General features: G+C 35.2%; 2 protein-coding genes across 3 annotated transcripts in view; one reads left to right on the top strand and one right to left on the bottom strand.

The window, feature by feature from the left end:
- Positions 1-156: 156 nt before the first annotated feature.
- Positions 157-20,011, bottom strand: LOC113050387 (electroneutral sodium bicarbonate exchanger 1). The gene is made up of 25 exons (XM_026213307.1): positions 19,731-20,011; positions 12,892-12,973; positions 12,619-12,780; positions 11,349-11,484; positions 10,755-10,915; positions 9,376-9,564; positions 8,881-8,966; positions 8,577-8,734; positions 8,407-8,494; positions 8,139-8,285; positions 7,961-8,061; positions 7,570-7,744; positions 7,322-7,455; positions 6,469-6,714; positions 6,178-6,283; positions 5,440-5,601; positions 5,214-5,327; positions 4,383-4,544; positions 4,040-4,291; positions 3,592-3,660; positions 3,333-3,506; positions 2,754-2,885; positions 1,964-2,076; positions 1,641-1,749; positions 157-824 (listed from the first exon to the last, which is right to left on the bottom strand). Exons 1-25 carry the CDS (start codon positions 19,773-19,775, stop codon positions 813-815), a joined length of 3,315 nt encoding a protein of 1,104 aa, XP_026069092.1. The 5' UTR covers positions 19,776-20,011; the 3' UTR covers positions 157-812.
- The window catches only part of LOC113050389 (tubulin monoglycylase TTLL3-like), a 26,760-nt gene continuing 19,708 nt past the window's right edge, over positions 19,269-26,320 (top strand). The window contains exons 1-4 of one of the 2 annotated variants that reach the window (XM_026213311.1): positions 19,269-19,365; positions 21,202-21,298; positions 23,326-23,429; positions 23,548-23,713. In XM_026213311.1, the coding sequence (XP_026069096.1) occupies positions 19,345-19,365; positions 21,202-21,298; positions 23,326-23,429; positions 23,548-23,713 (388 nt within the window). In that variant the 5' untranslated portion in view covers positions 19,269-19,344. Of the gene's footprint in view, positions 19,366-21,196; positions 21,299-21,664; positions 21,730-23,325; positions 23,430-23,547; positions 23,714-26,320 lie in introns of those variants that run through there. The other variant, XM_026213312.1, reaches the window with a different exon arrangement.

Raw genomic sequence — 26,320 nt, 5'->3', positions numbered from 1 at the left:
TGGCTTATTACTGGAAATGGTCTTCGTATGAAAACCTGAACAGTCCAGTTTGCCCTCAACCCTTGTGCCTTAAATTTGGATTGTGCATCTAAATGAACATTTCAACCACTCTGTTCTTACAGGTAGGGGAGGGGTGACATTAAAATGATGGTAAAAACAATCACGACAGAGTTCATACTTGTCTATCAGTGTCCCTAGTGACCTAACCATATAGAAGCCTTTTATTGCTCAATATTAAACAAGTTTCAATACAACACGCAATAAAAATTCCATCTACTGGATAAGGAACGATTTGGTTCATGGCCAAGTTGGTCTAATGTAACTGATGGCTATTTATACTGGCACAAAAATAGTAATAACTGAGGTTATTATTCTGATTGGCCATTTGGCTTAAATACGCATGATTATCATGGATTTTTGACAATTGACAAACCACTCATATACAGTAATATCTACAGCAAGTATATAGTTAAAATAAGAACATTTAAACCAGACAATTACCAAAAAAATACAAATAATAATAAATAAAAATACATGTACACTACTGCACAGCACAGAGACGCCTATGTCTGCTAAAACCCAACTAAACATTAAAAATAACCTGGATTTGGTAGGAGGGAACATATTCACACACACACTGACACACCAACATACAGCTATACACACGTGTGTGAACGCATGTGTGTGAGAAACAGTGGAAAAGAGTGAACTAATATTTGTATGTTTTTAGCACATGGCTGCTTTTTGTTAAGTCGGCTGAATTTCAAACAACTGACGCCAAGAATGTAATTTCTTCTTTCTGTGCGATTACTTCACGGAACTTCCTGCCAAGAGAAACATACAGAGATAATATATATATGTTAAACTCAAAACTTTTTAGCAGTTCAAACCCAATTTGTAATATAATAATTAAAACTTAAAGGAATTATTCACCAGAAAACTTACCCTCAGGCCATCCAATATGTAGATGAGTTTGTTTCTTCATTAGAACACACATGGAGGAATTTAGCATCGCTTCACTTGCTTACCACTTTCTTTGCATTGAATGGGTGCCATCAGAATGAGAGTCCAAACAGCTGATAAAAACATCACAATAATCTACACTTCACTCAATCCACACAAGTAAACGCCAGCTCTTTAATTGACATCTTGTGAAGCATAAATCTGAACAAATTCATCATAAAGATGTTTTTAACAGTAAACTGCTGCTCCAGGCTAAATATCCTTTATTCATAACATTGGTGTATCCAGTGAAAAATGGTGAATCAGAAGAGAAATCAGCTCAGACAGGCACTACTTACAAGTGAAAATAGTCCAGAACATAAATGTCAGTGAATATTTATATGAGATGACAACTGGGAATGGACTTTTTTTTTTTTTACTGGAGGAAGCATTATTATGGAGTGGTTTGTATTATTTGTGATGTTTTTATCAGCTGTTTGAACTCTCATTCTGATGGCACCCATTCACTGCAGATGATCCATTGGTAATGTAATACTAAATTTCTTCAAATCTGTCCTGATGAAGAAATAGAACCCATCTACAATCAAGAAAAGTAGTAGACACTTGGGTAAAAAGGGGAATTCAGGGAAGTGGAACAATAACCGACCATTAAAGGATGGAAAAGCGAGGGTTCTTGCCTTTTTATGTGTGTTTGAGCGTTGTGTGTCCTTGTGATTGGAATTGAGGGATTTCCATACAGTAGTTTTAGACATTTCATCAGATATGTTAATATCAGAGGGATCAGTCCTGGACAGCAGGTGGACACAGTCGAGGAGAGGAGGAGTGAAGGGAAGGGAAGGGAAGGGGAGAAATGGAAAGGTGAGTGTTAGTAAGTACACACAGTCAGATACACAGTGGACATTGTGGGATCTAAGCTTATTTTGAACACTACTGGACAGGGCTCCAGGTTTTGAATCACATCATAGAGCTTCTGATGTGGAGGTCTGCAGCACAGTGGTACCTGGGATCTGGGGTTCGAGGTGAGTGTAGAAGTTTGCTCGCCATGGGGATCTTCACTGTGTCTTTGTCTTCTAACTTCTCAGAGTCATCAACCAGCATCTCCTGTGATTCCTGCTACTCATATAAACACATACAAACACCCTCCTTCATTGTGTTTATGTATTACATGTGACAAAAAACAATGCAAGTTTAGGTTTATATGTTAATTTCAGTTTATATTCATAAATAGCATGATTTGATGGCAAGATCGGGTTAAGGTTTTTCAGGGTGGAAACTAAAATCTTACTACAATGTTTACCGGTAATTAAAAATAGTATTTGTAAGTGAATTTTGTTTTAAATAGTAGTGCAATGCACTGCTGTCGCATGATTTCATTTTGTTTGTGGCCATCCAGTAAAGGAAATAATATACATAAAATGAACAATAATAAAATAAGAACATCATCAAATGAAATATAAAAGATTTATAAAAAAATTTATTTTAAGCATTTTGTGCAAATTCATAAATCAAAATAAGTTTATCTCAAAAATGAAGATTTTATTCCACAAGAAGGAGAAAAATATGGCTAAAACTACTTCTGGTTCATCTGTTATGCATGAAATATAATGCTAGGTTAGGACACATTGCATGGTGGGATACATTACCGAATAATTTTGGCAAATGTTCCCAAAAAGTTTTCTGCCCATAAAGCAAAATGTACAAATTAAGCACATCATACATACTGTCATGTTTATACTACTATTTGCTGTATGACCTTTTGCTTTATTAAACTTTGCATATGGATCACAAACCTCCTCTGCTTTTTTGGAATCATCATCCAGCTTCTTCTTCTTATTCTCAGGCATCAGATCATCAAGGTAACTTAGCTCCCGTTTGAAAAAACAGAAGTCCAGAAGCTTACGGATGAACACTAATGCCAGCACCTACAGGAGATAAAACACATTTGCTACTAATAGACTATTACAGTATGATTACAATGGTTCATAAACCAACCTTCACCACTGTACAGTAGAGAACAGCACTAGCTACACCAAGGCCATGGGTTTTATTCCCAGGGATTGCATGAACTGACAAAAGTAATGTATTGTACACCTTAATCTTTTTGGAAGTTTTATGCCAAATGTATAAATGTAAATCTCACAATTTATGGAAACTGTACCAATAGGATTCGCTATGATTATCAATGGAACATTTACACATTTATTTATTTTATTTAAAATATGAATTTAAAATGATGTGAGACTTTGAAAGAATACAATTTATTAGTCAGTCAGACTGATACTGTAAAAATACTAGTCTAGTAGAGGTATATTTGATATTTTTCATTTTAACATCACTAACATAAATGTGTTATTCGTTTCAGGTCGTACCATCATAGGGAAGACGATTGCAGCAGGGGAAGTTTTGATGACCCAGAGCAACACAAGGCAGGTAAGCTGGGTCAGAGTGAACAGGTGAACCTTCCTCAGAGGAACATGACGTAGATAAATAAAGTCAGGTTGGTGCTTCGCTGGCATGCCAAACAACTTCAGACGATCAAAAAACTGAGAAAGACAGGACAGAGAAGTTGATGAATGATTAACATGTTGGTGTACACATGCATTGTTAGTATCAGATGAATATGTTTACCTGAATGCCTTTCAGAGATGAGACACCCATATAAAGAAAAACACCATAGAGAACTGGCATGGGAATGAACTGTGAAACAAAAATCAGGCATTAAAACATTTTGTTATCTAATGCAGTGACTTTTATATATATTTCAAGTGTGCCTAATTTAAAGGGAAGAACACAAAATAAGATATTTAAAAAAATGTTAGTAACGTTAGTAAGCAAACGTTTTCGGGTTCCATTGACATTCTTAGTATATGCAAAAAATGCTATGAAAGGGGACTTGAAATCATTTGGTTACTTAGAAATATCTTCTTTTGTGTTTTGCAGAAGAAAGTAAGTTATACAGGTCTGTAATGAAATGAGGGGCAGTAAATGATAACAGAATTAAAATTTTTGAGTCAACTGCCCCTTTAAGAAGGCCCATATACATATTATATGACAACCACAGAATTTTTGGAATTACCTGTAATGCTCCAGTCATGAACACAGAGCAGCCCATGAGTAGAAAAATAACCAAACCAGTCAGCCTCTGTTCTCTAATACCCAGAAACCGAGGCTGCTCTCCGGGGGCGGCGCTTTCAGACTCTAGCTTCAGGCTGTTGACATGGGAAATGGACAGGACGGTTGCTGCAACAAACCAGGGTAACCCCATGATGGAACATACAGCCAGCATCACTCCAACCATCAGAAGATCCAAATGGTACCCGCAGCCTTTCTGTGTAGAGGAAATGGGGCACAAACTTACATATGATCAGCGCACACACGCACATCCTCTGTAAAGGTCAATTTAGGAAAAATTAACATACTAGCAGTTTGTGTTCCTTGCGGTTTATTATGACGGCGGTGATCTGTTGGTCCATGAAAATGAGGATGGTGCAGAGAAGAGCTGGCATTGGAGCAGCCAGCACAGTCCACCATGGGTTTCGGCCAATAGGGTTAATAAGCCAACCACGGTCATCACGCGTGGGCTGGAAACACAACCAGGAGAAAGTCAAAAAATGAAAAAACCCCTATAAAATAATATTACTGATTATTTTCTGTCTGAACACAATGGGCCTCATTCATGAAACATTCATAAATATATGAGTTAACTGAGTGTTTGAGTGTGCATTTCAATTATGATTTAAATAAACATACCTCAAATATAAAATGATGCATGCAATATTATGCACACATTTATATAATTGAATGACTTTGGCTTAGAATAATATATAATAAAATGCATTTCAATTATGATTTAAATAAACATACCTCAAATACAAAATGATGCATGCAATATTATGCACACATTGCTTATATCCAATAAATATTAATTCTGAAATATTAATAATAATATAAAATGATTCTTACAAATACTTAGCATAGAGGCTAAAACGCATGTTGATCATAGCACAAAGGTCAATGTTGGAATGATCCTTCTACTTCTTGAAGAGAAAGCATGGATTATCCACAAGGGGGCAGAAGAAATATACTTTACTACGTGTCATACCACGTTTTTTCTTTTTTTGGCAAAGTATTGATCACATTAAAGATTTAAAAGCCTTAGAAAGCAATTTATCAAATATATTTTATACAGAGTTTAAAAAATACAAACACAAGTGTGTGCGTTTGTATGCACATTCGTTTATGATCCCTACCTTGAATTTGCTGGGCACTTGTAATTTTTGGGATGGAACTCCAATTAAATAATCAATCAGGACCATGAGAACAATGGTGAGGAAGACAGCAAAATCACTGATCACTGACCGTACCTACATCACAGAAACACACAAGTACACACTTTGCATTTACTGTATAGAAAATGACACTGTGAATGCAAACAGTGTTTGTGAATGAGTATTTTAATTTGTATTTAAGCCTCACCCGTGTTGGGAAGTATTTGCTAGTCTTGAACTGTTTCAGGAAGGTGGACAGGAAAAAGGTACCGAAAAACAAGATGGACGACCAGAAGAGCACATCAGGAGTGTAGGGACCATGGTGTCCACACGCAGATCCAATAAACTGCCCCTGGAGATCTAAACACTCCTATCCACAACACACACACACACACACAAAGTTTGGCTCATGTTGCACTGGCAACCGACATGCTGTGAAAATAGGATTAGCACTTAATGTGATCTGTGTGAGACTACACTGTGAAATAACACTGCAGTAATGGGACCAAATTGAAAAACAGGACTTTGACTGTAAATCACATTTAGAGGAGCATTTTTCCCAGTAAGATTTAACAAAATGAATGCTATAATATATCTAACAGATAAAGGGTACTGTATATTCAAAATCATCTACACTCAAGTGAGATTAAGACTCTAGGTCATATCAGTGGCGCTTTTTTATTACACTGACCAGAATTTTGAAATCTCATTACTTTCGGAAAAAAATTATAATAGGTAATACATGAACAGGGTATTTCTACAATGGCATCAGTAACCAAAAAACTTTGACTTTTGTGGGATGATACATCCACACCAGTAGGTGTCAGAATAAATTTATGACCACTGTTGTATCAGCCAGCTAAAGAATGAATTGCTTTAAATGAGCATCTAAGGTGGAAGAATGTTTCTGGCTAAGATTGTGGGAGGATGTGGGAGGCCGAAGTACCGATACAGTGAAGTTGCTCCATGGCACTGCAGAGGCTGTGATGTTCCTTTGATTCCACAGTTCTAGTGTTTCATTACTAGGGTTATCCGGCTGTGCACACCTACAGCTGAAGGCACACAATACAATGTGTTAAAATTGGTTTCGGAAAACAATTATTCAGAAAAGTCCTTTGCTCTTTATTTTATCTCATTTTTGTCTATGAGCAACAACCGATGAAGATTATTGTTTACTGACTTCCAACTTGACCAGCAGGTGCATAGTGTGCATCTGTGAATATAAGTTTATACTTACTAGGCCAGTGTTAGTTTGTCTAGATCGGCATGTCTGTTGATTGGGTACAGTTCTCCAAGATGGAAAAGTTTCTCTAGTGCTTCGTAAATGAAGATAAGACATATCAGTGCAGCAAACGCTTCCTCTGTGAAACGTGTAATGTAGCACACCAAGGAGCTGGCATCCGTTGCCACGAGAATCAGACACAGGAAAGCTGTCCACAAACCGATACAAGTGCGCAGGGATAGGTACGAGAGATCGTAATCTCTAAAGGGAGAGAAACGGACAGGAGAGAAACAATATACAGTAGTGAGTTACTGTAAGATCTGATTACCGTATTTTTCAGACTGTAATTCGCAGCTGAGTATAAGTCGCATCAGTCCAAAAATACCAAGAGAACCAAGAACCAAGAGAAAACATTACCGTCTCCAGCCACGAGAGGGCGCTCCATTGTAGGCTACAGGAGTACTGAGCAGCATCTCTGGCAGCATAGAGCGCCCTCTCGCGGCTGTAGACGGTAATGTTTTCTGTTGGTTCATTTCTCTTGGTTCATGTCAAATTAATTTTGATAAATAAGTCGCACCTGACTATAAGTCGCAGGCCCAGCCAAACTATGAAAAAAAGTGTGACTTATAGTCCGGAAAATACGGTATATATGAAATATTTTGCAGATTTTGCAGGCTTAATCAGTAAATTAATACTAAATTGATACAGAAGATATATTTTAAATATATATTCTACATTCCATGAAAATAACTTACTTTTTAAGAGAGTTTTTTAATATATTTTAATAACCAATGACCATTTAATCTGGGTCAGAGTGATTGATTAGTGAATGATTAAGTATATTAATATTAATCTGTTCTGTACTGACTTGCAGAACTTGAAGAGAATCTTTTCAAACACGAGGACAGGTCCAGTGCTACCCAGTATAGTAAGCGGCTGTCCAGCGAAAAGAGAGTATGCTACTCCGGTCATAGACGCTCCTAAAAGAGACTCAATGGCACTCTGACACACACATAAATACAAATGACTGCTGTGTTTTGCATTACAAACATATATTTATGTGACTTTGCCTAATAGACCACACAGAAACAAATCTGTGTGTGTTTGCATACTTACAATGCGTCCTTCTGTAGCCTCTCCCAAAAGTCCTCCAAAAGTGATAACAGGTGACATACAGGCACAGTACAGAAACAGAAAAGAAGCTACACACTGCAAATTCAGACCGTCTTTAAAATCACTCAAATAAAATGGGGCTTTTCTTTTCACATCCAGAATCAGTCCTCCAAACAGCCTAGAGATAGAGTGAAGAGACACAGCGAGAGCTAAATTAAACATTTCTATCCCCTAAACCTCTAACCTGTCAAATTGAATACATTCAATATGTTCACTAGGCTATTTTCCTCATGAGGACTGTTTTTGGCTCCTCTCAAAGAAGATGAGTTCAGGTTTTCATATCCTAGTGACGATATTTGGTCTTGCACAATGTTGTTAAAACTTGGCCACACACCTTCCGGTTCTCTGCAGTTCTGGTCCATGGTGTTCTCCATGCGGCTCTTCCTCAACAGGGACAGCTGTTCCGTTCGGCACTCCAGGCATCTTTCTTTTCTCCTATTTTGGAGAAAAGAGGAATAGATCAATTACAACAAATCAATCACATCAGGCACACTTGTTGGTTTTCCCCATACCTGTGATGGGACACTTTTAGGAGGTTCTATGCGTATAGAAGGGTCCCATTCTCCTGGAGGCAGAACTGTCACTTGATCCAGAAACTCATCTATACCAGCTAACAAATCAGTTCTGTCCTTGGCCTTATAAGCAACATCGTGGAAAATCTAAATAATGGAAAAATAGCATTATATAAAATAAAATAAAGATATTTTATAAATCTGATTTATTCTACAAAAGGTATTTCTAAATGCATTAATATCCAATGAGAAAATAATATGCATTGACCTCATCGGTCATGATGGTGGCCATGGAGCGACCGATCTCATGGTACTGTTGAGCTTTTCCATCAGGACCAAGCAAAATGAACAAGAATCTGCAGAGTAAAAATTGAAAATTTGGATCATTCTGCTACAGTGGATTTATCAGCTCCATATATGCATTTGCAAACATTGTACCTAGTGGGAATGGGAACTTCAGTGAGCCCTGTGAGCAGTACAGCAGGAGACAGGCGAACAAACGCAATGATGGACCTTTCTAAAAAGTCCAGCTCCCCAACCAGCACATTGGAAGCTTCTGCTCCGATGGGAATCTTCTTCATGAAATGTGTGTCCACCTAGAGAGAGAGAAGATCATAGCAGTGTTATTTATGTATTATTTATATACTAATATAGTATTCATTAATATTTATTAATTCACTTTTGTTTGTTTGTTCAATTTAAACAAACTTGTGATGTTGTTCTTGATATGTGTTTCTAGTACCTTGCTGAGATCCATCTGGCTATTATCCGGTGCTCCATTCTTTAAATCTGGGTTTGTAGGTGGAGGCTGGGGAGAAGTAGCAGGACCTGAGAGATACAATTAAATATGATTCATATCTTATAACTACAGCATCCTACAATATCCACACCATACACAGTAGTACCAAAATAAAGGTGTATGCATATGTATATTACTGAACTAATATATTTAATTAAAATTAAGTAAATTATTTGAAAGTATAACCATAAAACTTAAACATTAAGTATTAGTACGAGACTAATAGGTAGAATCACTTATCAGCCAAGTTATATCCACTTTTTCATCTGCAACCATGAGTATGCAAACCCAGTAAACCAGTTAATTTTCATATTACAAGGAAACCACTCAGGATGTGAAAATGAACAATATTTAGTTATATCCACAGGGCTCATGTTGTATTTAACCAATAATATTTCTTTATGAGGCACATGTAAAATGCAATGCAGTTTAGCTCACCCGCCTTGTCCATATGATGAGGTTCACTCTGTCTCCTGCCTGAGTCAGTGAGGGATTTGACCATTGGCAGCAGGTTGTTCCTCTTCTTGTCACTCTGGTGGTGATGCCGCTTCAGAAGTGCCTCTCGAACCTTCATTCTCACACTGTCATCCAGTTCATGAGCTGCCTCCTGATGGTCAAGCACCAAATCTACACACAACAAATTATACATCTACACATGAGAATACAAACCAAATACAATTGACTTTTGAAAGACAATCTTGTATGATAATATACATATACAAAAATATAAATATAAAAATATAAATATAAAATAATAATAATAATCTTGTCCTTTTAGTTTTTTCTTTTATTGTTTGCATGATTAAACTTTATGATGATGATGGTCAACTTCATATGAATATGTTATAATCCAGCATGTTAAGCAATGCAATACTTTCTCAGCCTCTCACTTTGTCTTTTTCTTTAAAACCTCCCACAGTTCCAGTCGGAGCTGATGCAGCACTGTTAATCTGCATCACTCACTCTTTACCTCCCTTCCAACATTTCAAGTATAATTAATCTCCCTTGGTCTCACTGTCCTTCTGTTTCTCCAGAAATTCATCTTGTTCTTACAACTGCTGCAACACTGATCATAACAGTTATGCGCCGACAAGACACAGGTTACATTGTGAGTCTATTAGTGTCTATTAGACTTCAATGGCAGATAGTCATTGATCAATACATTTAAAATTAAACAATGTATTTGAGTTATCAAGCACAAATGTCATGAATTATGTATAAAAACTGGCCGCAATTTTTAAATTGTTTTGTTTTTGTATTCATACTGAGGTGCTCTCTACCGTCCTCACAAGTAACATATGAGAATTTGTTTTATATATGCGTAATTTTGCCACTAGTGGCCACCAAACAGAATTGCAATAATTACTATAGTTTTCAAACTGGTAGTCCTTGGCCAAACTCATGCTACTGGACATTTTGAGCCACTGGAACATACATAATTTTGAAAGAACAGCTACAGTTTTTTAAATCTTAAAGTCGACCTACAAATGGCGTTCTTATAGTTGTCTCTTCACATTAAAGGAGATTTTAACACTAAGAAATGACATGCTTCACCGTTATTTTAATTTTTAATCTTTCCTACTCTTCAAGGTGACATGTGCTGCTGACAGCTGTGCCACTTGTTTCTCTAACTAAGTATCCATGGGTGTTTTTTGTTTTTTTAATGAGTGATTGGATGTTTCTAAGTGGGAGGAATGGGAGGTTACAGGTGGGCCTTCTAAACTACAGGATCTGAGCACACACTTGCCACACTGCTGTAATATTCCCAATTAAAGACATGTAAATTTTTTATGTTAGAATTTGTCCTCTTCACTGACCTGCAATTTCCTCGATGCAGCTGGCCTTCATGTCCAACAGAACAGTTCCATTAATGATACAGCTCCGTAGCTCAAACAAACTATGGAGAGAGAGTGTAGCTACGTACGGCTTACTCCACCTTTCTCCTCCATCTTCCACGTCCTCCTCAAACTTTAACCACCTGAGAAGTATTAAAGAACAATGAGAGTCAAATAGACAGACTCTCACTTCAACTCTCAGAAGGCAACAGAGGGTTGTTTGATAACCAAGAAGTTTTAAACTGGGATCTGGGAACCTCCAGGGGGGCGCAAGGGAGTACTAGTGGGTCTGTGGAAAGGTTTAGAGAAAAACAGTGTAAAAAATGTAAAAATGAATAAAGTAATAGATAAATAATAGATTTCCTTTTTAATTATAACAAATATTAAAATAGATATTTTTAATAAATAACGAAATGATAATACATATAACAGTACATTACTTTAGTGAAATTGCAAGAAAACACATCTGTGTTTTGCACAAGAATGATCATGTTTGGCAGTCTGTGACATTTAAAAGATTCAAAACCCCGAGTTACATTTGAGCACTGAACATAATGTTGCAGGACATATGAATACCTTGCCGTTTCCTTCCACTCTGCATCTTTGCCATCTTTAACACAGATTTCATCAAGTTCTGTGAAGAGGTCATGGGCTGCATGCTCCTCATCCTCTTCAGTGCCCAGAATAAACTGAACCCTCTGGGATGGAGTATCTGTGAAAAAGATATGAAGAACGAGAGACACAGAGAAGAGGATATTTGAAAAAAATATTTTCACAGTGAGGGAGGAAGTAGAGGACGGAAGCACAGTAAACAAAAGTCTCATCTGAGCAATTTTCTGTGTTTGTTGTCATGAATATCATGAGTTTATGTTTTTAGGTTTTGTTGAAGGGTTCAAGGGTTGAGAAAATATAAGAATAGTCCAAAGAGTACTTTTTTGAAGGAATTTATCGCCTTTTTTACGTATTACCTTTGAGAGATTGTTTTGGAGGAAAGAATATGCAACTGATATATATTTATATGCGAGAGTAACATCCAATTTAATTGTATAGTACTTGTCACCATATGTATCACTGTGCTTGTTTGTATTTGCACATTCCAGAAAGTCTTTAAGTAATGGTAGTAAAGCAGTCATTTTACATTTGATAGCAAAGCTTGAAAAATTAATAAATAAATAAAATAAAGCTTGATTCTTTGACCTCAATGTACTAAAATGTGCACACGATTACTATAGCATTCCCTGGATTTACTATTGAGTAGATTTGTAAATTGTGCCACGATTTACTAATTCGTTCCCTCGATTCCCTCGTGCACACGATTTAGCAAATCGAGCGAACGCAATAGTAAATCGAGGGAACGCCATAGTAATCTTGGTCACGTTTTAGTAAATTAAGGGAACGAATTAGTAAATTGTGCCCACAATTTATATATTTTTTCCTGCGTGTCATGTGCGGGGCTCTGTAGAATCTTTAAAAACACTGAATCATTCGGGAAAATAACCATATGAATGATTCATAAGTCATTTACTAAACTAGTACACCAGTTCATTCAGTAGTGCCACTACAGTGTATGTGCCTATAGGAGACAGTAATAGATTAAATAAATGTGAATGTTGTGTCTAAACTCTAAATTTGTCTCTACATTTTTTACTAACTTGTTTTTCATTAAATTGTTTTATAATAGCAATATCAAATGATCAGCTGTTGCATTATATATATACTTACATGTACTTTGAATTTGGTGCTTTTGCGAGGGTTACTTTAGAATCCTATATAATTCTCCGATTCATCTTCCTGTGAATGAACTTACAAGTGTTGCTCGACTAGTTGCTGTTGTTGCCGTTCTCACCGTGTGATGTTGTGGTACTTTCTGTGTTCATGTCTTCTTGAGCTTCACTTCCAGCCTGCATCCTGTCAGCTCTCCTGCGGTGTTTGGAGCTGTGCGGTCGGTGATGACGATGAGACTGTCTACCCATGGGCATCCGCACACCCACACACAGAGTCCTGTGACCTGAGAAAAAAGATAGATGGTGAGATTGTGATTTTCCAGTTAATATGGCTGTATTGACCTGTTAACTGTATCACACGAATGACTGAGTATGTGTTGTGGATGCATACTAACCCTCTAGCTCTTCTTTCTCATAATGGATATTCAGAACTGAGCTGGTGCCACCATGGTCCACCACAGCTTCCTCATCAGGCCTCTGTAAGACACATGTTTACTTGTTTTAATGAGAGTGTGAAAAATTTCATACAGTCTTACTAACTCTTAACTATTTTTCTTCATCAAAACAGTGTTGTTTATTTTTTTATTTTTTGCGGGATGTCACACAACTAAGGACATGTTTTTTAGCCCCACAACCTAATAATCACAAAAGCATTTCATTTTCAATATTAAGATAATATTTACTATGTATTCACCTGTTTCATGGTAATTTTTCTATGTTTCACTATATTTGTGGGGATATTATGCCCTCTTTCTTTGCGTGAACAGTGTTATGCAAATCTTCCCACATAGTGATGTAGAGATTTGGGGGCGTGTTAGAACGAGCCATTGGGGGGGGGGGTGGGGGTGGGGGGGGTTGTACGAGTCTTAACTTTTAGAAAGAATATCTCTTTGGATTTGAGTCTTTGCAACTTTACAGATCTTTTTTATGCACAAAGAGCATGTAACACTCCAAAGAGAAAGGAAAAACTGAAATCGCATCATATGACCCCTTTAATCAAATGATAAAGGAAAATAAGATTTTTTTTTCATAATTTGACCTTTCAACTTAATCAAAATGACTAAAGTCAAAAGACACACTTAAAAATATTACCAAATTAAAACAATATGCTTTGCATATTTTTCATCAAATATAAAAAAGTACATTAGTTAGTACTGAATTTTTTCTTTAGACCATACATATTTTATTTAGCACATGAACTGCTTGACCCTCCAGACCTGTTAGACACAAAATAGTACATGTATATAAATATTGCATGATCCTGGGCAGTTTAGTTGTGAATGTATGCAAAATAGATGCACAGTGGCACATAATCCATTAAATACGTTAAATCAAAGTTGCATATAAGAATAAGATCTTTGTGGTTGACTGTGAATAAAGGTATTGTAAACCCCTACCCCAAACTGTCAGAGATCACTGATATTTATTAGGCTTCCTTCACTTCCTTGCTTACATTTGTGTGTGTTTGTGTGTGTGTGTGTGTGTGTGTGTGTGATATCCCACTGGGATGCCTCTATCTTTCCATGACAAAGATGATTCATCAGTGTGTTTTCACAGCTTTATTCAGCAGAAACACAAGCCTATAATTCATATAAACCCTGTTAAACATTTTCTGAAAAAATGAAATCAAAATAATAATAATAAATAAATAAAGAAGTAAATAAATAAATACGGCCAAACGGAAGGCACAAATATACTTTATAATGCAGTACAACAACAATAGATTTAAGAAAATCTTTCTCAATGAACCCATTTGTTTTAAAATGATCTATATTCACTGTTGTGCAAATGATGCTCTGTTGTGTTGTTTTGCTTGAGGCTTATGTGTATATTTGATCAATGAGGTATCGATTGACAGTCATAGTTTGGATCAGCATTGAGGTCATGCATTACATTGCGTGTTACAAAAAAAGCACCAATTTACCTTGTGTGTTACAACAAAAGCACCAGTAGCTTTCCACTATAATAGCATCCAATCTTGTTTCCAACATCCCACTAACATATAATTATGGTTAAGGCATCTTATCAAGGTCCACCAGAACCACAGTTATTACAGGCTTAAGAACAAATGCTTAAAATGATGCCAAGTTTCATGCTTTTCTAATCGTAAGACTACCGAATTTGATTTCACTGTTATTTTAGCTTCTATTTCCAGGTATTAAATGTTACATAGCTGCAATGCAAAATCACTGTAACTATACCTAAATTTTGAATGATAACCGTTTTATTGAAATGGTTCCAACAGTCAAACCCTCTCCTTTCCTTTTAAAGAATGAGTAAATGTGTGAATACAAGCAAAATTGTATTTTGCGAAGGGGGACCCATCAGTTAAAAAGCCCTTACGTACTGTTACTGTACTGTTATACGAATATTTGTTCCCAGATGTATTGCACTGCACGACAATAGGATGGGACGGTAGGAATTGCCAGAGTACAGACGTCATTGTATAGATTGGTTAGAAGGGTTCGACTATTTTAAACTTTACATACTGTTTAAAAAAAGTTACATATTTGGTAGGACACTTAAAGCTTGACACATGCATGCAACTGCAAGAGACATTTGTCTTAATGTTTTTTTCTTATTATTATTTTAAATAAAATAGTAGAAATATATCTGAAGTTGACTAGATAAACTATCAATCTCACTAATCGTATTATTGGTTTTTGAACAATAACTAACTAATTACTTACTTGTTTTATTTTGTAATTTATGTAATCAGTACTTAAGTGACAGTCTAGACAACCATAAAATCTATCATTCAGACTGCCCTGTTGTCCTAAATATGGATCATTTGAGTAGTTGTTGTCATTAAAACACTTTCCCAGGGGGACAGAGAAAATAGTGATAGAGCTAATCATGTGAACAAGTTGATGAATTTTTAATTATCTGCACTATGCTGTTGTTGTCATACTCCTCTCTCAATATCTACTTGTCTTTCTCCCTTTATAGGTCTGACATGAGCACATAAAATAATAACAAAACACTTGAGCTGACTAGACTGCTCCTGTGTCACCTTGGCACTCGTTTGTGTGTACAGTATCTGTGTGTGTCACTCACACAGGGACATTTTCCACTCACAAAAAAATGGTTTCTTCTTACCTCTACTTATCCCCAGGCAACAGTTTCACACTCCCCGAACTGCGATTTTATTTTTCTTAATTGTTACTTTCTATCTTGCAGCTGTGAGCTATAAAAACACAACTGCTAGATGGAATTTTGACTTTAAAGTCCACATCGTGACTTCATATCAAATACAACTGTATTTCTCACAATTGAAAATTTAAGCTATTCCAAAAGTTTAGGGTCAGTATAATTTTTTTATTAAAACTAATGCTTTTATTCAGCAAGGATGCACAGTATGACAGTACTGTGCATAATGACAGTAAAGTAATTTCGAATATTACAATTAACAAAAACAATTATAATTTTCAACAAATATATGAAGTTCAAAATAACAATTTCATAATCAATTATTTTAATGGTAAATTGTTATTTTATTGTATTAATATTTAACAAAATTACTGTTGCATGTATTTTTTATTAAATAAATTAATTCTTGTTTAGCATAAGAAATTTCTTTTAAATACAGTACATTGAAAGTCTTTCTGGCCCCAAACTATAATAGTGTATATCTTTATTTCTCTCAATGTAACTGTAAGGCCCACTTTATTCCTTATTTTTTTATTTCTTTTTGTATCTCAAAATTACCAAAGTTTAATTTTTTTGCTAAGAGCAAGAGAAGATAAAATTTATAAATAAATTAGATGGTTTAGATGGAGGTCATTACCAGTGTGTGCTTTACACACTCAGTGTCAGCTCGGCTGCCAGTACATCAGTATTGCCCTTTTGCCTTCAAAGGTCACATGGGCAATTTCCTTGCCTTTCCTCCTCTTTCTTGCTTGCTCTCTAGCACATTGCTGTGACAGTTCTGTTAGTAATCTTGACACAGAGCACTACCTCTGCCACTTCCAGATGCTCCTGTCTGCCTGAACAAATACAGTGACACACACACACACACATAGGCATGCACAAACCTTAACATCATTTCCACTCTGAAGTGAATGTTTATATGTTGTTATTCAATAAGTGTGAAGTGTATGTTATTGATTACTGTTCATTTTTCAATAAACCACTAAAAGCATCGTTTTGGGAGAGATGGTCAACTTGCTGCAGTATTCAGACTTGGAATAAAGAATTGTGGTTAGAGAGAAAGAGTTGAAGTACTACCTGTTATTCTTGAGATGTGAAAATATATTGCAACCATTTTTCCACATATATACAATAAAATGTATACAGTATTATCTTTGCAAAATGGGCAATGTTTATTGAATATGAACATGTTGTAATTTTATGATAAATTAAGAGGATTTATTTAGTAATTTAGCTTATCAGTGCTCAACACACACACACACACACACACACAATTTTTATTAAAACTCATATAAATATATTATAATTATTTGATCAGAATGATCTTATAATGTATCAAATGAAACCGTTCAGTATCATCTTAGATAGAGAGACAGTATTTGACTAGAAAAACAACTAAAGTTTTAAAGGAAATCTGGGTTAAAATGAAAAGTTTCCGGCTCCATTAATGTAATGGACATATTGAGCCAAGACAGATGTGTGGAAAAGGGAGGCAGACAGTTCTGTGGTTCCCTCACATTCACTCTCTCTACTAAGAGTGTCTATTTAAACACACATTTCTCAACAAATGGAAAAACTATTGATTGATTTCTCTGACAAAGAGAGGCTTTACACAGGCCCCTTCTCTGCACAGTCACTATCCACTGGATGATAAAGTTTTTCTCACATAATATGTTCAGAAGTAGCTAAACTCTGTTTAACTATCATAATGTTTTTGATATATATAGTGAATCATTCAAGCTGAAATTAGAAACAGAACAATTCACTCAAAAATTGTAAATGTTGTCAAAGTTTATTAATATGACTTGAGTGCTATACTGTAAAATATATTCCAAATCTTTTTTTCTAATTTTAAGTCAAATCTTGACTATCACTGTATTCCCTCAAAAACTTGACTATCACTGTAACTTCCCTTGGGGCATTCATGAGAGAAGCAGCAATGCACAATTCATGAACAAATGTTTTTGTCAGATCTTATCAGTGATTCAGTTTATCCATTGAATGACTTGTTCATGGAGTGGATTGATCTGGTTCTCCAGTTTACTCAATGGTAGCTGTAGTTTTTAACAACCCATCTGAGTGGAAAATAATCAGTGAATAATGACTGTTTGGGCTGTTTGTCACTCACACAAAGCCATTGCATGGATTCAGAAGACTTCAAATATATGGATGGCTTTAATGAGACTTTTGCATCTTTTTTTAGCTTTACATTAATAGTTTATGATGTCGATAAGTTTGTTTCTTCATTGGAACAGATTTGGAGAAATTTTGCATTACATCACTTACTCACAAATGGATCCCCTGCAGTGAATGGGCGCCGTCAGAATTAAAGTACAAACAGCTGTTAAAAACGTTACACAGTAATAACGAATAATCAACACAAATCTAGTCTATCAGTTAAGGTCTTATAAACCGAAAAGAGGTTTTCAAGAAACAAATAAATAATTAAGGCATTTTAATGTTAACTTTCCATAATTCATAATAACACTTCCAGTGAAGAAGTCCATTCAGTTTTCCTCTCATATCAAAATCCACAAACATATTTACAAACACATAACAGTCCTTTGGACTGTTTTCACTTATAAACATGGAGTGAACTGTGTATTTCTCTCCTGATTCAGATGAGATGACTTTTTCACTAGAGAATGCAATATGAGGACTTGTATTTAAGAAGGAAGCAACAGTTTAAGTTAAAAACATCCGAATGATGGATTTGTTTATCAGAAACACGCAGCTTTTTATTTCACAATACAAAAACAGGAATTGAGTCATGTGGATAATTGTTAATTGTTAATTATTGTGATGGTTTTATCAGGATTTATCAACTCTCGTTCTGATGGCACCCATTCACTGCAGAGGATCCATTGATAGACAATTGATGTATTGCAATGTTTTTCTAAATCTGTTCAAACAAATTCATCTGCATCTTCACTACACTCACTTCACTACATCTTTGATGGCCATTTTTGGATCATTTTTGGGTGAGCTATTCCTTTAAATCTCAAGTTCACTTTAAAAACCATTAGTTGTAATGTCTCATTTTGTGTTCACAGATGAAATAAAGTCAGGATAGGTCAACGACAAGAGGGTGAGTAGAATATTTTTTATTTTATTGGGTGAATTAATCCTTTCATAGCCTTAATGACAGGAAGCAGTACTCAAAAAAACCAGAAGTTAGGTTACTAACATGTCAAATGATAAGCTACAAGCATTTGCGTTTACTTTGGCGCTGAAAAACTGCACCAATAGCGCTGTTGCAGTCTAAATACGGACCTTCAGGAGAGGATGGCGTCAAGGTCATTTGAGGGTAACGGGGTACACTGACAGTACGCGCTCCCCAAGGGAAGCCATATTTTGCACAATAATCCTATTGATACGAAACCATCAATTTCTAAAAGCTTTAATTTCCAGACCAATTCATGGCGTTATGGGCACCCTCTTGAAGCATTAGCGTAATAGATAATAAATGATACATTATGCGCTATTTCTAGCTCGCGCTTCCATGCTAAACCCATTACAAAACGACAGTAAGGATCCCTCTGCAAGAACGCCCATTAGCCTTGACAAGCCACAGCTACAGCCTACCGGCAAGCACGCAGTCAGTGAGGCGGCTCATAAACGAGTGGTGCGAGCTGTGGTCCCTGTCAATGGGAATACGGCTGCTGCACGTGCCTGTAACACTGCAATGATACACATCCATGCGCGGAGCACAAATTAAGGTAATAAAGCATAACGATCTGTTTGAGTCAGAGGCATTGAAGAAATAGGAACGGACCACTTTTAACGGGATGCATTTATAGACCGAAAGTGCAGCGTCGATAAGATATTTTGTGGTAATGGGGGCAAGAGGGAACACACAGTACTATTGATCCCTGCACTAATGGGGCGCCCTGATGTGTTTGTGTTTTGTATTGTATGTGTTTGTAAAATCTTATGTATATGGTGATGTATGACATAATATGGCACATTATATACTGTTTCCTCCATAATATGTTCTATTCTTAAGTTAGGGGAGGAATAAAAATGTATAAACAGACTTATCAGCTAATGCAATAAACACATACGTACGCATCGTTTTAATTACCTGATAGCTCAGCATGCTCTCCTGGTCGCTGTTTTCGGCAGGCATGGTTAACTCCGATTTGAAGCAGTCAAAGGTGCGTCGTTGCAGCTTCTACAGAAAGACGCGGATCAGATTAACAGTTCCTGTAGAGAAACTCCAGATCATTTGATGCATACACGGTTAGAGAAGGATGGCATGAAGTATTCTTGATCCTGTGTCAAACTAAGATTGAGTTCTTCACGCGCATTTGCCCTGTCTATACTTTAATGCTGTTGTTAGGCGCGCGCGCTCTCCAGGACATGGAAAGAGGTACAGCCTGTAGCAGCATCATATGTCGTTCAGCCAATCAGAGAGCTCGAAACGAGACTGTTGCTGAAGCTGTAATTCGATTGATGCGGTTTTGCACCTATACAGGAAAGCGCCAGAAATAGTTTAGAGGTTCTGTAATTCATGAGAGCAAAAATAATGTGAATAACATCTTAAGTGATGTCTGGATAAGGTCATGTTGTATGTTGATGCGCTATTAGAGAAAAATCATGAGCGTGACCAAGGAAACTACTTTCAAAGCCACACATGCTGTAATTGATTAGTGAACAGGTTTTTTTTTTGTTGTGATAAGTGCATGAATAAACGTCATTATCAAGCTACTCGATGACATTTTATTCACTTCCGTCATTTTTGCGCTACTATGTCTACGCAAAATCATTATATTGCATATTTAGATTAAATAATCTACAAAATTAAAAATATATATTTTAGTAGCCTAATTGTTTTCTTTCTGCTATCCATAATAAATATTATGTGAAGACATATAACACCATGTTTTAAATTCCCGTTTCACACGAAGAAGCCTAAACTGAGATCATCCAACTCATAATTATAAATCATAATATTTCTTTAAGCCTTAGCATACATTGCCATCTAGTGGCGTCACATGCAGTCTTACATAGACTGACTTCATTAAAAAAGAACAGGTAATCACAAACATGTAAATTTTTTTTGCACATAATGTAAAACATAATTATTTTAGAGGCAGTCCAAGTAGTGTGGAGCAGTTTAGTCTTACAGTAATCATGAAATGAAATAGTGATGTGCACGTTGTCTTCTGTTTGGCCAAGCTAAAAGATACGTAGACATGACAACTGAAATGAGGCTTTAACAATCAATCTGTAATGGAACATTAAATAATTCAAGTGCCTTTCAAAACGACTGCTTATTATACGTTTGTTAGACAAAATATCATGTAAAATGTAAAATGCTGGGCTCCGTAGTATCCAGTATGAATTATCTGAATATTAGAAGAGACAGTTTATGAAAGGACTTTGATATTAGATATTGAATTCCTCAGAGTACAACTGTTGCGTAGCGCGTTCCGCCTGACTTGCCCGGCGTCATCCGTTTCCAGGAAACAGTTGTTAAGGGTGATGTAAACAGCACGCTGGTGCTGGAATGTTTACAGTGCGCATGTGCTGAAACGAGAGTTTCTCCGCAGCTCTACCGGGCCGTGGCTGGGCGCACCGGTGACCTTATCGATTTCAACAGACGGCTTCTGGCCGGTGTCAGTTCCAGAGGTGAACGTCGCAATCCAGGTGAGTTTGCTCAGCGAATCTCAAAATCAATATGGTTGTGATGTGTCTTTGATATTTTTCAAGTTTTATAATGACAAGTGGATCTATAAACAAGTGAAATACGTTGTAAATTAACTATTGTGATTCATTTAACTCAGTAAGTTACAGTGCCGTTGTACTTAGTCAGGGAGGAATGTGCATAAAACTGTTTTGTGTTGAATCTGAGCTTCTGTGTAAAGCCGTTTCCAGGCAGTCATAAATTAAAGTGTTCAAGTATTGATGCATTGTACTTGCGGCTTAATATGTATTTGTGTGTGTGAGAGAGTTAAAGCGTGAACAATAAACAATGCATTAAAATCATCTTACTTTTACCTTTATGTTAAAAAGGGAAAGATTGATTCATTTTGTGAGTGATGCAAGAGTTCAATCAAACATGCACCAACATATGCAAGGTACAGTATACATTAGCTATACACCCTTTTATCACTTTTTCACTAGTCATTTTTTATGTCCCTATATTTTCTTTGATGTCCACTAATGTTGCCTAATTTAGACACAGACAGAACCTTAGAAGTTACAGTACCATTCATAAGTTTGATGTCAAGTAAAAATAAATTAATACTTTAATTTTACCAATGACAGTAAATACATTTATAATGTAACAAAATTTGTTTTAAATTTGATATTTATCTTAGAATCCTTAATGCATAACACTTTTCACTAAATTATTTTTATATTTCAACATTGATAATAATAATAAATGTCTCTTGAGCACCAAATCAGCTTATTATTATGATTTTTGAAGTTTACGATCACACGAATAAATAAAAAATGTAAATATATTAAGATAAAAAAAAACATTTTAAATTCTGATACTATTTCACAATATCCTCCTGGGGCTATGGAGTTTTTGTCTCTGTAGTGGACATTACATTTTTGTGTATTTCTTGGAGACCTCACATTTCACAGTGTTGTCCTGTAAAGGTGTTCTGTAAAAAGCATATTCTGGGCTTTTCAGAGATACCAAATGTTTGGAAGATTCTCCATGACCACTCCCTCTGCTTGGTCTTTAAAAATGGCTGACATTAATTTAGTGATAAATGAAAATATGCTCATATTTTGTAATTCTCATTTAAATTATAAATGTGACTAATTTTCTAATTGTTTGTCATAAATCAACATCTCAGGAAAATTTTTTATGGGGTTTCAAATCAAAATATGACTTCCTGTTATGAAACAGGATATTGATTTCAAACATGTCTACTGTAGATGACACCAGGACTAAAATGCTTATAATGCATTTTGGCAGACACAACAAATGAATAGGAAAATAAATGATATATCAATATTCTTATGAAATATTAGATATATTTTCTGAAAATCTGACCAATAATGACCCATTATTACACTTCTTTTTTCAACATGCTGTCCCAACAGCACATTAATTAGGAACCGTGTATAGATAACATTGTATTTAATGGGAAGACCAGTTTATGGAAATTTAATGGTATATCAAATCATTTTGTTATATATTTTATAACATAGTTTAGCATCATCGTTATAAAAATTTTATTATAAAAAATCATGAAACCTAAAAATTCATTTATTATTTTTTTTTTGCCTTTTCATGTCTATTGAATAAAATATAATTTTTCAAAAATCAATTTTTTCGTATGCTCTAAACAATGTAATAACATGAAAAATACTAAATTCACAAAGCTTTTTTTTTCTTTTTTTTATCTGTATATATATATATATATATATATATATATATATATATATATATATATATATATATATATATATATATATATATATATAATTATTTTTTCTATATCAGATAACATGACATTATTAGATTGAATTCAAAATGTGATTTGGCTAGTTGAGTCTTTCAGATAATGTTTCGATACGTTGATTTTCATTATATTTGTGAAGTCATTTTAACTGGCCCACACAGCTATTGTCAAATGTAAACACACAAAATAAACGCAGCTATTTATTATTATTATTTTTTGTAAAGAATTTCTATGTGCTATATGTCACAGTGCCACCCTTGGAAGGAAGAGCTCGCTGTAATTATGTCAATCTGCCTCTGATTAATGGGGACAGACTGAAGACAGCTAAGAGTCTAGTGGACAAGGCAATAAAGGTTAGGCTTCTAAAATTCGAAGGAATCGTATAGAAATAGTGAAGTGCATTTTAAATAATAATGATGACATTGAGATCTCAATGAACATGCACTGTCTATTTTGTTGTATCTGATGTAGGAGAAGAAAGTGTTCTCTGTGCAAGGTCCATATCCTGTAATCCGCGCAGGACTGCGTGCAAGAGGATGGGTGGAGCGCCGGCTACCACGACCCTCTGTCCCATGGCCTCGTCGTCATGATCTTGAAACAGAAGCCACAGATGAGGGTGACAGCAGTGATGATGATGGTGAGAGTATCTGACAGAACTAAGATAAGACTCTTTCCATCAATCAGGCATAGACACTTGATAAGGCTGGTCGGTTTTTGTGTGTATGCAGGTTAGCTATACACACGGGACAAAATTAGTTACTGACACAAAATTCTGTTGGGCATGTCAGGGGATGTTTTAAAATGTAAAAAAGGAAAATAACTATAGCTACATTCAACTTTTTTCTAGCACATTTTTCCAACCAGCAGGACATTTAGGATCCCTGTTTCTACCTCCTGACAGTAATTATAATAAAACCCACAGATGGGTATGGTATCTCTGGAATTAGATTAAAAAATGAATAAAGGTACTACTTTTATTTAGCAAGGACACATTGAATTGATCACAATTGACAGACATATAAAATGTTACAAAATATACTGGATCAATTTCAAATAAGTGTGTTTGTTTGAACTTTCTATTCATCAAAGAATCCTGAAAAAAAGGTTTGGACAAACATTTTAAGCAGCACAACTGTTTTTAACATTGGCAATAATAAGATTAAATGTTTCTTAAGCATCAATTAGCTATTATGATTTTTGAAGGAGCTTGAGAAACTGATGAGTAGTATTAATGGCTGCTGAAAATGAAGCCTTACCATCACAGGAATAAATTAACTTAAAATATATTCAAATAGAAAATAATTCATTTAAAATTTTTGGAAGTCGCTTTGGACAAAAGCGTCTGCTAAATGAATAAATGTAAATGTTAATGTAAATAATATTTTCAAATATTGCATTTTTAATAAAATAAATGCTGCCTTGGTGAGAAAGCGAGAGCTTTCCAAAACATGAAAAAATTCTTACCAACCCCAAATTTTTAAACAATAGTGTAAACGTGTGTGTGTGTGTGTGTGTGTGAAGTATAAGTAGTTATTATACTATAGCTTCTGTCAAGATGATTTATGACTTTGACCTTTGACCTTTTGACAGGTTGAACTTCCGGTAACCTTATGATGGATGGGCGGGACAAATGAGATCAAGGGTTAACCTATGACCTTCCCACGCATCGATCATGCGTTTTTGACAGAAAGTTGTACCCTATTGACCTAATTAGTTCTAAATCATGGTTTTGACGGCTAGTTTAATCTGTACATGAAAGACTCCCCACACATCGATCATGCGGTTTTGACAGAAAGTTTTACCCTATTGACCTAGTTAGTTCTAAATTATATTTTTTGACAGCTAGTTTAAACGGAACATGAAAGACTCCCCACACATCGATCATGTAGTTTTGACAGAATCTGTTTGAACTTTGTGATAGTTAGGTTTTTTGAAGTTTGTGTCAGTTAGGTTGTTTGATCTTTGTGTCAGTTAGTTTGTTTGAAGTTTGTGTTAGTTAGGTTGTTTGAAGTTTGTGTCAGTTAGGTTGTTTGAAGTTTGTGTCAGTTAGGTTGTTTGAAGTTTGTGTCAGTTAGCTTGAACTTTGTGTCAGTTAGCTTGTTATTTCACATTGATATATATATATATATATATATATATATATATATATATATATATATATATATATATATATATATATATATATATATATATAAATAAACATTATATAATTTATATAATCTCAAACAATTAAAGATTGAAAACACATTTTAATTATTTCACATTTATATATAAAACATTATATAATTTATATAATATAAAACACATTTTAGTTATTTCACATTTATATATATATATATAAAACATTATATAGTTTATATAATATACATAATCTAAAAACAATTTAACTAAGGTTGAAAAAAACATTCTGTTCTTTTAAAAAAAGGTTATAAATGAAACTGTATAAAAAAATATACTGAAACCGACTGTTTCAGATAAAACAAGATCTTTTTTTCCTTTTTTTTTTTTAGAGAGCAGAAAAGAGATGTTTTCACACACCTTTGATCCTGACCTGCAAGTATTCACAGCGTCTGTGTTTGCACGCCACAGTGCACACTCGTCGGAATTTACTACAAAATCATAATATCTTCAAAGCCATTTTTTATTAAAACTAACGTATCTCACGCGGGAGTACCATGTTTTTTGACAGTTTTCTGACCGGTGCATCTATGAATTACGGTGGGCGAGCGGCTAGCATCTCTTGTACCCCTCTCTCTCTCCCTCTCTCTCCCTCTCAGTCCTTCATTCACATTATACAGTCACAAACAGTATAAAACAAAACATTTACATTAGTTTTGTTCATCACTAAAAATATACATTTTACCAGGATCGGGAAAAAAATATATAATTGATCAAAGCCTGTTATGCTATTTTTACAGTCTAGTATGGCATCTTTAAACCATATTTCATGTCAATCCTGTAATAAAACATGCATCTGTATTTTATCTACTGCTTTATCTCATCTGCTGATAGAGATATTTTAACACTATAAAGTATGTGTTATTGGACTTAATATCTCCGCGTCTAATGTCCCAATAACCGCCAGACTGTTTTGTATGAAAAAATACTTTTATTTTGAAAATATGACGACATCCTGTGAAAATACTTTTTTATTTTGAAAAGACGATGACGTCCGGTTGACGCGCGCTTAGTTTTGCCTGCTTCAATGCTATGTATAGGATTTCAGAAAATACTATTCTGCTCC

The sequence above is a fragment of the Carassius auratus genome, chromosome 31 (assembly GCF_003368295.1).
Source record: "Carassius auratus strain Wakin chromosome 31, ASM336829v1, whole genome shotgun sequence".
Classification (NCBI taxonomy): Eukaryota; Metazoa; Chordata; class Actinopteri; order Cypriniformes; family Cyprinidae; genus Carassius; species Carassius auratus.
The sequence above is the reverse complement of the archived record's forward strand: the minus strand, read 5'-3'. Positions and strand labels throughout refer to the sequence as shown.

Bases quoted from the DNA above. Each gene is read 5' to 3' on its own strand.
- LOC113050387 (XM_026213307.1), bottom strand. From the start codon at position 19,775: ATGCCTGCCGAAAACAGCGACCAGGAGAGCATGCTGAGCTATCAG. The intron at 9,565-10,754 runs GTCAGTGAAGAG...TGTTGTGTGTAG, and splicing joins CTGCATCGAGGAAATTGCAG to ATTTGGTGCTTGACCATCAG. The intron at 8,495-8,576 runs GTACAATGTTTG...TTTACTCTGCAG, and splicing joins GAAGTTCCCATTCCCACTAG to ATTCTTGTTCATTTTGCTTG.